This window comes from Protobothrops mucrosquamatus, unplaced genomic scaffold (assembly GCF_001527695.2).
Source record: "Protobothrops mucrosquamatus isolate PMUCROS unplaced genomic scaffold, P.Mucros_1.0 scaffold5699, whole genome shotgun sequence".
Taxonomy (NCBI): domain Eukaryota; kingdom Metazoa; phylum Chordata; class Lepidosauria; order Squamata; family Viperidae; genus Protobothrops; species Protobothrops mucrosquamatus.
In genome coordinates, this window is record NW_015391550.1 from 59,138 (window position 1) to 74,582 (window position 15,445).

Below are 15,445 nucleotides of genomic sequence, written 5' to 3' on the forward strand. Positions count from 1 at the left end.
CCACAGAGTGGGTCTCCTCAGGGTGCCGTCAGCCAGACAGTGCCGGCTGGCGACCCCAAGGGGGAGGGCCTTCTCTGTGGGAGCTCCCACCCTCTGGAACGAACTGCCCCCAGAGATCAGGGTGATCCCTGATCTCCCTTCCTTCCGCCGCGCCCTCAAGACATGGTTGTTCCAGCTTGCGGGACTGGCCTAGGGGATTCTAGAGGGGTTTTAACTATTTTTAATTGAATTTGACTTAAATATTTCCCTTTTAACTAATTTTAAACTTTATTGTAATTTCTGTAGTTTTATTCGATATGTTAGCCGCCCTGAGTCCGTAAGGAGAAGGGCGGGATACAAATGTAATAAAATAAATAAATAAATAATAAATAATAAATAATAAATATTATTATTATTATTATTATTATTATTATTATTATTATTATTATTATTATTATTATTACGATGATGATGATGATGATGATGATGATGATGATGATGATGATGATGATGATGATGATGATGATGATGTTGATATTACCTAGCTGGGTAATGAAATGTCTGCAAGCAAACATCCAGAGTCAGAGACCCTTAAGAATTCCACCGTTGAACCCTGAGCTATAGATATTGTCTTCTACAGGGAGAAAGGACAATATTGGAATGTCGAAATGTTTTCCCTTTACTTTCCTAGATTTTACAGCCCTGCTGGTGGACATTGTGGGAAACTCCACCAGTTATCTTACTGAGATTTTCAAGTCAACCTCCATTGTGTCAGGTAAAAATTGTTGCTGTTTCTTTGGCTGCTTAATCTGATACCCCATTTATTCCTTGTTACTAAACGAAGGAAATAAGGAAGAAGGGAATGTAGCTTAGGGAAAAACAATTGGCTGATGGGGTAAGAATACCCCACCCCATCCATCTCTTAGCTCTCTTGGTTTCAATTTTAGTACAGTTTTTAATAATATTTTAATCTGTGTAGTTTTAATATAAGCTCCTTTGAATTCCATGGAGAATAGCTTTCTACAATAGCAATTTTTTTCCAGTCCATAGCTCAATCCTTTAACTGTAGAAACCAATTGAAGAAAGCAATTTCAGGCAAAATTTTCAGACAAAAGCCCTAACCCCCCCCCCCAAATAATTTCCTTTTGCATTTAAGAAATTATAAGTATTTTTGGGTGATCCCTTGGCATTAGCAGCGTTTTGATTTTAGAACCTCAGAGAGTTAAGGTTTTTCTTTTTCTTTTTAAGGTTTTGCTATTTCCTTCCCTATGCGAATTGAAAATTAGCTTCTGTTAGGATTTTAGTTCCAGTTTAAGGAATCTTAAATAAATTAACGAAACAATTATCTTCTTTCAGTCAGCCAGAGCAATGATACAGATTGCATCTACATTTGCGTCATGTCAGGACGAATAGGTAAATCTGAAACTCTTCTTTGTTCAGGAATGTATTGCTTAAAGTTGAACCCCATATATGTACGTAGGTGTCTTCTTCTCCATCTTTCTCTCTTCCCCATCCCAGTTATGGACTCCACCATTTTACCTAAGGGCAGGAATTGCATATGTCTAGTTTATTGAAAAGAAACACTAGGGGTGACATGATAGCAGAGTTCCAATATCTTAGGGGTTGCCACAAAGAAGAGGGAGTCAAGCTATTCTCCAAAGCACCCGAAGGTAGAACAAGGACCAATGGATGGAAACTAATCAAGGAGAGAAGCAACCTAGAACTAAGGAGAAACTTCCTGACAGTTAGAACAATTAACCAGTGGAACAACCTGCCTGCAGAAGCGGTGAATGCTCCAACACTGGAAGTTTTTAAGAAGAGATTGGACAGCCATTTGTCTGAAATGGTATAGGGTTTCCTGCTTGAGCAGGGGGTTGGACTAGAAGACCTCCAAGGTCCCTTCCGATTCTGTTATTCTCTTAGCTCCAACTAAATACGTTTTTGAGGGGCATGGCCTATTTTGCTCAACTTTGTGTTGTGGACCAATTACCTCCTTTGCTGGATAAAGAGGCCCTTTGCTCACTGACTCTCCCACTGATTGTCTCCCATTGGGACTATTGAAAAATATCCAGAAGCTTCAGCTGGCACAGAATGCAGCTGCATGAGCAATCTTGGGTGCTCCAAGGACGATGCAGGTAACACCTTTGCTGCATAAGCTGCATTGGGTGCCAGTTTGCTTCCAGGTCCAGTTCAAGGTATTGGCAATGACCTTTAGAGCCCTACCTGGCATGGGCCTGTTGACCTCAGAGCTGTCTTTGCCCCATTAGATCAACCTGTCCCATCCAGCCAGGGAGGGAAGGTACGCTGTGGATCCCATCAGTTAAAGAACTCCAACTTAAAGGGCCCAGGAAGAGAGCTTTCTCTGTCATCTGCCCCCATCCTGATGAATGTTCTCCCCCCCCCCCCGAGGTGAGGTGGAGCCCCATGATCCTGGTCTCTTAGAAATCTTCTGCTGGCTCACTTGGGGCCCACAGAGCAGCCTAAAGTCATGGGACTGGTTAGCATTCTGAAGCCCCTCCCCTGCCTTTTTAGTCTATTTTATTCTTGTTTTTAACTGTTTTGTGTTTATGTTTGTTTGTTTGTTCACCATCCAGTCACTCTCTGTCTGTCTGTCTGTCTGTCTGTCTGTCTATCTATCTATCTATCTATCTATCTATCTATCTATCTATCTATCCATCTATCTACCTACCTACCTACCTACCGAATCTACCTACCTACCTATCTATCATCTATCTATCCATCCATCCATCCATCCATCCATCCATCCATCCATCCACCCACCTACCTACCTACCTACCTACCTACCTACCTACCTATCTACCAAATCTACCTAATCTACCTAATCTACCTACCTACCTACCTACCTACCTACCTACCTACCCACCCACCCATCTATCTATCTATCTATCTATCTATCTATCTATCTATCTATCTATCTATCTATCTATCTATCTATCTATCTATCTATCTATCTATCTACATACCTACCTACCTACCTACCTTATCTATCTATCTATCTATCTATCTATCTATCTATCTATCTATCTATCTATCTATCTATCTATCTATCTATCTATCTATCTACCTACCTACCTACCTACCTACCTACCTACCTACCTACCTACCTACCTACCTATCTATCTATCTATCTATCTATCTATCTATCTATCTATCTATCTATCCTCTATCCTCCATCTAGATATAGACATAGATATACAGTAGATCAGTGGTGGGATTCAAATATGTGAACAATCAGTTCTCTGTGTGGATACCCCTTCCGGAAGTCCATTCTGGGCCTGGGCAACAAAAAATTAGATACTGGTTCTGCCAAAGTGGTGTGAAGCGGCTGAATCCCACCACTGCAGTAGATATAGATGTAGATTTAGATATATAGATATAGTGTGTTAAATTCTGCAGAGGTAGTGATATTTTTTGCTCTGGATTATGGGAGTCCCAGTTTTGCAACCCTGCAAACAAGTTCAGGTTTCTGCTCAGTGCAGTGGTCTTCTCCTATCTTCTTTAGGGCCCCCTGTGCTTCCGGTTTCACCCCCCTTCTCCAGGATGATTTTTCACTCCTTCCTTTTGGTGAAGGGAGTCAGGGCAACCTAAGGTAGAGGTCCTCAAGCCGGCCTCTTCAAGCGTTTCTTTAATTCCTTCAAGCCTCTTTATTGATTCGATGTTGATGCTGTCGAAATCCAGCCAACATATAGGAAAGGCGCATTCAAAAGAGGGAGAATGGGATGCTGTATATTTTATTGGTTTCTCCATGGCGCTAGATATAGGGGTCACTCAACCAAAAGCAATGATGTCTTCCTCTCCCCACACTTTTTTCTCTCTCCATAGGCAGAAATCTTACAGACCTATGGGAAGCCATAGAGAAGTCTCCTATAGTCAACTATACTTTTTCCGGTAACATATCAGACTTCTTGGGTGAGTATACGTAGTCTGGAGTTATGGGAGGGAAGGGCTTTCTCCCAGAAAAACAGAGCTTGGAATATCTGGTGGGCAGGAAGAGAGCAAGATCAGAGCCTCCCTAGGAATTCAAAAACTTCTATAGTTATTGTAGACGATTGCTTTAGTCTGGCAAAATTCTGTCTGTCGTCAAACAGCTATTAAGCAGCTACTCAGAAGTAACTCCATGTATCGCTCTCAGTTCTTTGGGCCTAACATTATGTCCTGAATATGTTAATTCAGGAGAGAGAAAAGAGGGATTAGAGTAGTCCACAACTGAATATTCAATGGAGCCAGTTCTGACATGAGACATACTGAAACAGCAGCCCCATGTCACAGTTGTTGCATGCCATAAAAGATTATTACAGCTGTCTCTTTTTTTTAAACCACCAGGGATATACAAAAGAATCTTTTCTTTCTCAAAAGTTGAATAATTTGATCTCTATCTTTTAAAAAGTCCTTATATTAAAGTTTATTATCTGATAAAAAAAACAAAAAGAAACAAAAGAAAACTAAGAGAAGGAAAAACAAGGGTGCAGAAAGTAAGTAAGAAAGAAAGAAAGAAAGAAAGAAAGAAAGAAAGAAAGAAAGAAAGAAAGAAAGAAAGAAAGAGAATAGTGACTTCTAACTTTTTCTCAATGCAGTAGATTACAAAAAGAATTTAAACCTCCGCTTTACCTAGTTTTACATTTCTCCACATTTCAGGCCATTTCTAGAACAACAAAGCCATTCTAATCATCAAAACCTAAAATCAAAGTTTAATTTTTCCCCCCAGTTTGAGCAAAAAGTCCAGAAGCTCAGTATTTTCATTTTGACCTCTGCATTTCACATTTTGCTTTGGGTGAAATATGATCAGAATTTTACACAAAATTCTATATTCTTCCTTTTAGATAGAGAGATAAGAAAATGGAAAGAGGAATGAGGTCAAGGAATAAGAACAAAAAACAATAAACTTGGTGCCACCCAGAAAATTAAAAATCTGGGCTAGACTTACCTACTTTACAAAGATGATTTTCTGCAGCAAGTTCCTCTATTTTATCCCAGATTTCTAGAACGTCCAAGCTTTAATCAGAAGTTCTTTGAGACTGATAGTCAGCTTTTTTTTTTGTCCCACCCTAGGTCCATATTTCATTCCTTGATTTCCTCTTGAAGATCTGTTCATGTTTTAAAAGAACTTAGGTCGAATAGGAGGAGCTGAAAGAATGTGATTGTTATACACATGACGGAGGTACCCCAGTCCTCAGGAAATATATTGACAAGCTAGCTGGCATGTAAGCTGATTTGAATCAGCCAGCTGTAAATGCTAGGGTTTGTAGCCTCCATACTCACAACATGTCAACACTCCTCACATGCAGCCACTGTTTTTCCATATTCTATTTGGTAACAGCCATTAAGTTTTATCCCTCCCTCCCTCCATTTATCTATCATCCATCTCCCTCCCCCGATATGTTTATACTTTTCAATAAAATCCAATCCCTATGATTTATGTGGTGATTCGTGGGCTATGAATGTTCACAAGATTGCTGATCTAATGATGGTGGAAGTATGGGAAGACACCTCCTGGACACAAGCTAGTGAATCAACAAGCTAATCAACATTACATTTTGTTTGGGGGCTGAATTGTCTGCTTTTCAGTATTTTATCATATCAACATTTAGCCTATTGGGCATGTCAAGTGGTATCCCTAGAGATCTAATATCCATGAAAAGCCTTTATATATAATCATGGGGAATCCCAAAGGTGGTTTTTCATGAGGCAACTGCACTTCCTTTTTTCTCTTTGAAGACGTTTCGCTTCTCATCTAAGAAGCTTCTTCAGCTCTGACTGGATGATGGGGAATGGGTGGGTTTATATTCCTTGCAGACAGCTGGTCATTTGCATTCTTTTAGAGAGTCATTGATGCCACAGGTTTATCTGTGTTGTCAGGGTCCCCTGCGTAATGCAAATGGGTGTGGAGCTTCTTGGAACTGCTGAAAGGACCATGTTGTAGACTGGAGATAGATGATTTCGTGTCCCTCCCCCCCGTTGAGAGAGGGCTGTTAAATTTTGACAAAGATGGCTTCTTTGACCCCTCTTTCAAACCAGCGGTCCTCTCTGTCCAAAATGTGGAGTTTGTTGCATTCAAAACAGTGGCCTTTGTCTTTTAAATGCAGATGGACTGCTGAATCTTGTCCTGATTGGTTTGTTCTCCTCTGTTGTGCCATGCGTTTATGAAGTGGTTGTTTTGTTTCCCCAATGTACAGATCTGCACATGAAGCTGAAACATAATTCCACAAACAATAAATATGTTTAACATCTTTCAGCTTCAAAGTTGCCTAGCTCGACACAGACTGATACCTTGAAAGAAGACCTGTTGTTGACAAAGCAGTCAAATTGGCTGAAGCCTGGAAAAGCAGAAGGATCCAAAGTTCCAGTGCTACAAGCTTCCTGGTGGCCGAAGACCAATGCTTCCAAAGAATCTGGTCCTCCATCTGCTGAAACAACCTTGACGAGGTCTTCTCCTGCTTCCATAGAAAACTACAACACTTCATCAAGGTTTCTGCCAGCTCATAGTGAGTCTGCATAGGCTATATAGTTGTGTGGTATGAATACTTCAACCAATCAGTTATAGACTCCTCAAACCATCCCTGACTTCATGCGGTATAGTATTATCACATTTATTTTAAAATGATTTTACTTGCTTAAGATAATTTTTATTCCAGTCTTCCATTTTTCTAAGTCCTAAAACACATTCAAAATTGTACATCAGTATATTGTATATCAGTATATTGACCATAAGAAAGGCTGAGCGCCAAAGAATTGAGGCCTTTGAACTATGGTGCTGGAGAAGACTCCTGCAAGTCCCCTGGACTGCAAGGCAATCAAACCGGTCAGTCTTAGAAGAGATCAACCCTGACTGCTCTTTAGAAGGCCAGATCCTGAAGTTGAAACTCAAGTACTTTGGCCACCTAATGAGAAGGAAAGACTCACTGGAGAAGAGCCCAATGCTGGGAAAGATTGAGGGCAATAGAAGAAGGGGACGACAGAGAATGAGGTGGCTGGATGGAGTCACTGAAGCAGTAGACATGAGCTTAAATGGACTCCAGAAGATGGTAGAGGACAGGAAGGCCTGGAGGAACGTCGTCCATGGGGTCGCGATGGGTCGGACACGACTTTGCAACTAACAACAATGACATATTGTGTGTGTGAGCCAGTATGGTGAAGTCATCAGCCTAGAATTCAGGAGTCTCTAAGTTCTAGTCCTGCCCTTTTAGCCCTAGGAAAGAGACCAGGACAAACCCCTTCTGAAAAACCTTGCCAAGAAAACTTCAGGGATTTGTCCAGCGAATCTCCAAGAATTGGACACGGTTGAACACAAGAAAAAAGATTGCAAGATCATCTCAACTTTATAGAGTTTGTAGCTTGCACAAACTAGCATGAGCATGGATTAAAAATGGGTTTGCTTGTAGGTGTGATTTACTGGTCAAAATGTGCCAGAACTAACACAGTCTATACTTTATCTTAGTAAAACGTAGTATGAGAACTCAGCCAGTTTCAGGATGGACAGCAGATCTGACTATTTATGGGCCCATCTGATGAAGCCCATAGCCTTCAGAACATTGCAACTTGGAATGTAAAAAGAGTAAATCAGACATGTCAAACACAAGGCCCGGGGGCCAGATGCAGCCCGCGAAATGGTTTCATGTGGCCCGCGAAGCCATCCTGGAAACAGTGAGGGAACGGCCCCCGCTGCCTTGGCCCTGGCCCAGGCCGGCCGGGAGCCAATGTACAATTTTGTGGTAGCCATCTATACTGAAACACATTCAGTCTTAGCTCCACAAGGCCGTCTAGAAACAGTGAGGAACCAGCCCCTGCCACGTCGGCCCCAACCCCTGGGTGCATGCTGGGGAGGTGTCACCCTTTGTGAGGAATGAAGAAATGCACCATCACCTGGAAGTGGCCAGAAAATGGCCCTCGCCTACTTCACATATTTGGCTTGATGGGCTCTGGGGGAGGGATTTCAGCAGGCAGCGGGGCGCTCTCCTCACAGTGCCGAGAGGCTGAGCCGGGTGGCGCAAATCCAAAAAGAAACGCAAGGCCGCCCAGCTCCCAGCCTGCCCAGTTTCAGCAGGCAGCGGGGCGCTCTCCTCACAGCGCCAAGAGCTGAGCTGGGTGGCGCGAATCTGATGAGAAGTGCAATGCTGCCTAGCCCCCAGCCTGCCCAGTTTCAGCAGGCAGCAAGGTGCAAAGTTGGCGAGCTTTGCACCGCCCAGCTCAACCTCTCGGCGCTGTGAGGAGAGCGCCCCGCTGCCTGCAGAAACCACGCCCACCCAGTAGGCCACACCCACTCTATCCACACCCACCCAGCAGGCCACACCCACCCTGGCCACACCCATCCGGCCCCCCAAGGGCAACCGCAATGCTGATGCGGCCCTCAATGAAATTGAGTTTGACACCCCTGGCGTAAATGATAAAGTGTATGTATTGAACTGAAAGAAAAAGAGGAATTATCTTGCTGTGGAACTAAAAAAGGAGAGCTATAATAGATCTGAATCAAGGTGGAGTCATTCTATGGAGTTGAACTAAAAAATACTGGCAGGGAAGTGAAGGTGTATGTTTAATTGCAATAGGACCATGCATTCAAACCAATGAACCAATGCCACAAAGAAGAGGGAGCCAGGCTATTCTCCAAAGCAATTGAAGGCAGGACAAGAAGCAATGGATGGAAACTAACCAAAGAGAGAAGCAACCTAGAACTAAGGAGAAACTTCCTGACAGTTAGAACAATTAACCAGTGGAACAACCTGCCTCCAGAAGCGGTGAATGCTCCAACACTGGAAGTTTTTAAGAAGAGACTGGACAGCCATTTGTCCGAAATGGTATAGGGTTTCCTGCCTGAGCAGGGGCTTGGACTAGATGACCTCCAAGGTCTCTTCCAACTTTATTATTATTATTATTATTATTATTATTATTATTATTATTATTATTATTATTATTATTATTATTATTATTATTATTATTATTATTATTATTATTATTATTATTATTATTATTATTACCCTCTTCCCTCCCAAGAAAATTATCAAAAGACAAAAGTGCACCACATTTAAACTCCAGGAGCTGCAGACCTATTAAGGTAGATCATAAATGTTCCATAAAGCTCTGCTGATGTATGTTCTTTTCTTTTCTTTTTTTTCCTCCAGCCGCAAGGATACCTTTACAAGCTAAGACCATTGTTGTGAAAGAGGATGAAGCAGTCCCTCAGCAGTTCACAATATGGCAAAACTCTGCTACTTTGAAAAGTTCTCCAGGTCCTTCTGCCCTGATCTCATTTTGGTTGCAGACAAATACTTCAACAGGATGGGACATTTCTCCCACCCAACCATCTATATCTTCAGCTGCTTTGATCCAGTCAGACTTTCTGTCTAAGACCCGGCCAGTACCGAGTGAGCATTCAAAGTCTGGAAATATCCAGCATTTCAGCTCTCTTGTTCATTGCCAAGTTTTCCAAGCTTTCTTTTCCCTATTGTTTTGGTACCTTTAAGTCATTGTTGATCTCTGGCAACTGGCTGGATAAGTCCCTGAAGGTTTCTTGGCAACATTTTTGGAAGTAGTTTATCATTGCTTGCTTCCTAGTGTTGAAAGAGAGGGACTGGCCTAAAGTCAGCCCGCTAGCTTTCATGCTTAATACCGGACTAGAACTCACAGTCTCTCGGCGAATGGTCCAAAGTTACCGAGCTGGCTTCATCCTTAAGGTGGGACTAGAACTCCTGATCACCTTGTTTCTAGCCTAATGCCTTGACCACTACACCAGGCGTCCCCAACCCCTGGTCCATAGACCAGTACTGGGCCATGGCATACCAGCAACCGGGATGCACAAACAAGCAAAGCCCCATCCGCGGGATGCAGGCAGCACACATAACCCACGGCCCCTCTGGTCCATGGAAAAACCTCTCTCCACGGAACCGGTCCCTGGTGCCCAAAAGGTTGGGGACCTCTGGACTACACCAAACTGGCTTTTTAAAATTTGGTTTAACTTCATCCATTCATCTTCTTTCCCAACCATTGCTAGTTTCTTTTTTTGAGTATTCATATTTGCGATCCTCAACTTTTTGGGATCACACAATACATGGGATGATGTCACAGGGACAACCAAGTTTAGTTATTAGTTATAAACCAAGTTTAGTTATTTAGACATCTCTCAACTGAAAGGGCCCAACTCATGTGGATAAAAGTGGAGGATTTTATTCCTTGAAAAACCTGGATATCAAATTAATCTCTTGATAATATATATTTTAACAGCAAACGCAGCACGAAGAAATGAATCCTAGACTATGCAAGTAAACTTTCCATTCGGCCAATTGCTGTTATTATTTTTTTTAGTAAAACTTTTAAACCCTTAAGAATATGCACAGAAAGCTTTTTTAAAAAGAGGCTTTATTTCATGCAAGCAGAAAATCCTTTTAAGTTAAGGTATCTAAGCTTAAGAACCACACATTCTATTTAGTTCCGATTTCCCTCCTAATGTTACTAGTGTTCTAGAATTTAAATTTCATTTTGATTAATTGAGATTGGCTGGGAGCAGACTAATGATTTTATTATTTAAAATTTTAGCAATGGGTGTTCCTTCTCCATTGGTTTCTCCATCTACAGAAGAAAAATCAGTTGCCTTGAAGACCCGTCCTCCTTTTAGTAAGTTGCAACTGTTATGTGTCATACTGTGCAGTATTCTATCTGTCACACCTTAACAAAGGATATTTCAGCACTTGAGAAGGTGTAGAAAAGGGCTATTCAAAGGGTCTTGGAAAATGTCTCTATGATCTTATTGCACTAGTGAGGCCACACTTGTCCAATTCTAGCTATCACAATACTTGCTTAGGGTTTAGGACAACTCGTAATGGCCAACTCCATGGGACCACTTGCCATGGGCAACTTGCTGTGGGATAAGACTTACACTACATTGAAGAAATGGTGGGATAAAAGCATTAAAGAAAGGATGCAGAAATGAATAAAGAAATGAATTCAACAATCCATCAAATTGAATTGTTGAATTGTCCTGTGGTGAGTTGTCTCGTGGTGAGTTGGATGCGACAAATTGACCAGGACAAAATGGCCATGGCGAGTTGGCTGCAGTGAATTGGCTGCGTTGAGTTGCCACACTCCAACCTAGAAAGAGTGCAGAGAAGAGCAACAAAGATGATTAAAAAGGGTCAGGAGACTGAATAGTATGATGAATAGTTAAGGAGTTAGCTATGTCTAGCCCAGGGGTCTTCAAACTTGGCCCTTTTATGACTCGTGGACTTCAGCTCCCAGAATTCCTCAGCCAGGCATGCTGGCTGAGGAATTCTGGGAGCTGAAGTCCACAAGTCATAAAAGGGCCAAGTTTGAAGACCCCTGATGTATAATATTATAATCTCATTGGCAGGGCAGGTTGTGTGAATCCTTGCAGGATGTGCCCTGGGAAAATGCTGCATAAGCCCTATCTTCAAACACCCATCATGCAAATGTCATGCTGACTGGGGAATTCTGGGAGTTGAAGTCCACACTTCTTAAAAATTGCCAAGCTTCAGAAACATTGTGCTTGACCCATAACTCTAGTCCTAGTGGGAACCTCCGCTGTAACCGTGCAATTTACAATCCATCCTTGCTAATGTGTTGTCTTCTAATTCTCTTTTCAGTGACAGGAAACACACCCTTACCTGCCCTTGTGACACAAAGGCCTAACAGTGACAGCTTATCAAAGATGAATTCTAGTAAGTATTTTTCTTTTGAGCTACCAAACACAGCATACAGCTGGAGGACTGTTATGCTTTGTTCTCACAGCCTCCATGCATGGAAAAATCACATTTTGATGCAGAAAAAAATGGCTACAGACATCCCACCTGCTATTTTCACCACTCAAATTCCACATTTCATATTTATCCCTTTAATCCTGAGCTTCGTGTTCATTCCTGCCTCTTCTTCTTTTGTTCTGAATCATCACATGGGAATACTAAAAACATTTCAATCTTCTAGTCCTTAAGCTTATTACCTGGGCCCCTGATATTACTTTAAATTGGAGAGCTCTGCTTGTCTGAGATACGGCCTTGCTTTACTGCTTTTGAGCTGCCAAAGAAAAATGAAATTTTGCTCTCCGTGGATTATATCTTTTAGTTCAACCTGGCATTTCCACTTGCTCTGACTGCTAACCTGATCAACAGGACTTGGAGAAAGCAGACAGAAAACTTGCTTTAAAAGATTGCAATCCCTTCCTTTAAAGGGCAAAAAGTCATGACTGGTCCATATTATATTTCGGAAGCAGGACCATTGGTGAAAGAAACAGAAGAACAAAGATAATATGCTAATATTGTAGGACAGAGCTTTTCAACCAGTGGTACGGGTATCACCTGTGGTACATTGGCACCTGGCAGGTGGTACGCGACCATCCTAGAAAAGTGGTAGCGGGGGAGGGAAATGAGCTGAACCGGTGGCAGCACCACACAAGCCTGAGTGAGAGATGGCTGGAGCTGCAGGGCTGTCAGGGCTCAGCGGAAGCGCCAAGATCAGCGCCGGGCTCCAGCTGATCAGCACTTCTTCGGGGCTGTCAGGGCTCAGTGGAAGTGCCAGGATCAGCGCCAGGCTCCAGCTGGAGCTCAGCACTGATCCTGGTGCTTCTGCTGAGCCCAGAAGAAGCACTGATCAGCTGGAATGTTGCAGCATCTCCAGGGTCTTGTGATTTACATTCAGATGCTTGGCAACTGATTCATATTTATGACGGTCACAGTGTCCCAGGGTCATGTGAAGTGACCAAAACCTGCTGCAACCACCCAGCAGACAGGGGGAATAAAAACCAAACACCCCCCTACCACACCCCCACTGCCAATCCTCAACAGAAATGCTCACAACAATGAAAACCTTGGACAGGAGGAAGAGCGCGGCCGGGCGGGCAGGCAGGTGTCTTGCTCGGCTGTGGCTTGGGGGGTACTTTTTTCAGTGCCATTGTAACTTCGAACAGTCACTAAGCGAACTGTTGTAAGTCGAGGACTACCTGTACTTCATCACTTTTTTCCTTTTGGGGGGGGTTATCAAGTTTTTGACACCTTGCTAGGTGACTGGTGGTACTCAGATGTTGCCATATCCTAAAAGTGGTACAATGGGTGAAAAGGTTGAAAAGCCCTGTTGTGGGAGATTCACAAATACTCACCTGGACATAAGACACTCCTGTGCCAGTGTGTATCTCTGTTGTTCTAGCAGGATATCTCTAGGGAAAAAAATGGACAGGAGAAATTGCACAAACTTCAAGCAAAGTTTGAAGTACGTTCCCTACATAACTAGCTAGGACAGTGGTTCTCAACCTATGGGTCGCGACCCCATTTGGGGTCGATCGACCATTTCACGGGGGTCACCAAGCAAGGCTGTCCGCCATTTTTTTCCCCTTTTCCGGCGGGTGCATTACCTCCCTTGGGCTGGGCCAGCTGGTGGTCGGCCTGCTCCGTCTCTGCCGCTTGCCAGCTACGCCTCGGCCGGCGCAGGGGGCGGAACCACGCATGTGCGGCGCTCCCAGGCAGGGAAAGTCCTCGACTTATGACCGGTTGGGTAGTCCTCGACTTACGACCAGTTTAGTCCTTGACTTACGACCGGTTTAGTCCTCGACTTACAACTGGTTGGGGGTCGTGGCATTAAAAAGGTTGAGAACCACTGAGCTAGGATCTCAAGCTTAGGTTGAATTTAGAGGAATCGGCTGAATTCTCTGAAGAGGGGAGGCCAAATGTTTGGGTGTCCAATTTATTATATAATTGCATTCTTCAAACCCCTGACCCTGTTAGCTCACATTCCCTTGAGGTTGTCTCTGCAAGGTTGGGCCCTTTAAAACGGATCTTTTGAGTAGCATCTTCTCCCGCCCATGTCTTGGTCACTATTTCAAGCAACAAATTGACTTATAAGCTGAGCCTTCGGCTGCCGGCTTTCCTTGTTTTGACTTTTCTTGGAAGGGGCAAATTTCCATCAGCAATGGCTTAACCAGCAGATGGTCAAGTGCTGCGGCTATCCTGTCTGCTGGCACAAATGCAACAACTTTTAAAAAATTATTGATTTATTAATTTAATCCCACCTTTATTATTTTTATAAATAGCTTGAGGAATGAACGTACTCCTTCCTCATCCTATTTTCCTCACAACAACAACTCGTGAGGTGAGGTGAGACTGACTGGCCCAAAGTCACCCAGCTGACTTTCATGGCTAAGGAGGGACTAGAACTTACCATCTCCTGGTGATTGGCCCATATTCAGTCAACGGGCTTTTATGACCGGCTGACTTTCATGCCTAAGGTGGGACTAGAACTCAGAGTATCCTGGTGATTGGCCCAAAGTCACCCAGCTGGCTTTCATGCCTAAGGCGGGACTAGAACTCACAGTCACCTGGTGATTGGCCTAAGTCACCCAGCTGGCACCACCTTTTGCTGCCGTAACTGCAAACAAATGCTGGCTGTACTTGGTGATCAATTCCTTTCATGCCTAAGGCAGGACTAGAACTCACAGTCTCCTGGTGATTGGCTCAAAGTCATCCAGCTGGCTTTCTTGCCTAAGGCATGACTAGAACTCTCAGTCTCCTGATGATTGGCCCAAAGTCACCCAGCTGGCTTTCATGCCTACGGTGGGACTAGAACTCACCATCTCCTGATTTGTAGCCTGGTGCCTTAACCTCTAGACCAAACTGAATCACTTGCTGGGAATGTTGACTCCCTACACATGAATGGATCTTATCTCCCAGAATCCTGGCAATGCCCATGGCTCAATTAGAGAGTTCTGGGAATCCAAATTTACACGCTTGGAGGATATCAGGTTGAGGACAATTAGAGTACAGATAGTTCTTGCTTAATGACCAGTCACTTTGAAGTTAAAACAGACCTCCCCCAAAAGGTACTTACGACTGATTTTTTTTATTTTTCACGCCCACTCCCCTGCCTATGGTTACACAATTGCTTTTTGGGCTATTGGCATTTGACTCGCAGCTTATAGTCATGTGAGATGTTTGACAATTTTTGCTGGTGTATTTGTGGTGTTCGCTTAACGACTCTGGCATTTTTTAAAACAACCATGGTGTTCGCTTCTTGACTACCACAAAATGGTAAAAATCGGTCACGATCACATGGTGACCTGCTTAATGATTGCCCAGGGTTACGACTGTAATTCCGGCCTCAGATATGGTTGTAAGATTACCTGCAACTGTCATGTCCTAGGACTGGCTGGTCGGCTGAATTCATAGTATCATAGATATTGCATAATATCTATGCAATAAAAAAAATCTGTAAGGTAGGTTGATATCCGGGTGATTCCGGATCTCCCCTCCTTCCGCCGCACCCTCAAGACTTGGCTGTTTCAGCAGGCAGGACTGGCCTAGGGGGTATTTTAATTGGTTTTAACAAAATTTTAATAGAGCGGCCAATTCAAATATTTATTTTTAATTATTTTAGATTTGTATTTGGTATTATGTGGGATTGTTTTAAACTGGCTGTAAGCCGCCCTGAGTCCTCCGGGAGAAGGGCGGGGTATAAATGA

General features: G+C 43.2%; 1 protein-coding gene across 1 annotated transcript in view; it reads left to right on the top strand.

The window, feature by feature from the left end:
* Window positions 1-15,445, top strand: part of HHLA1 (HERV-H LTR-associating 1) — a 31,389-nt gene that overhangs the window by 4,292 nt on the left and 11,652 nt on the right. Inside the window, exons 5-7 of the mRNA XM_015829252.1 lie at window positions 671-754; window positions 1,336-1,392; window positions 3,823-3,909. Coding sequence (XP_015684738.1) covers window positions 671-754; window positions 1,336-1,392; window positions 3,823-3,909 — 228 coding nt within the window. The remainder of the gene's footprint in view (window positions 1-670; window positions 755-1,335; window positions 1,393-3,822; window positions 3,910-15,445) is intronic.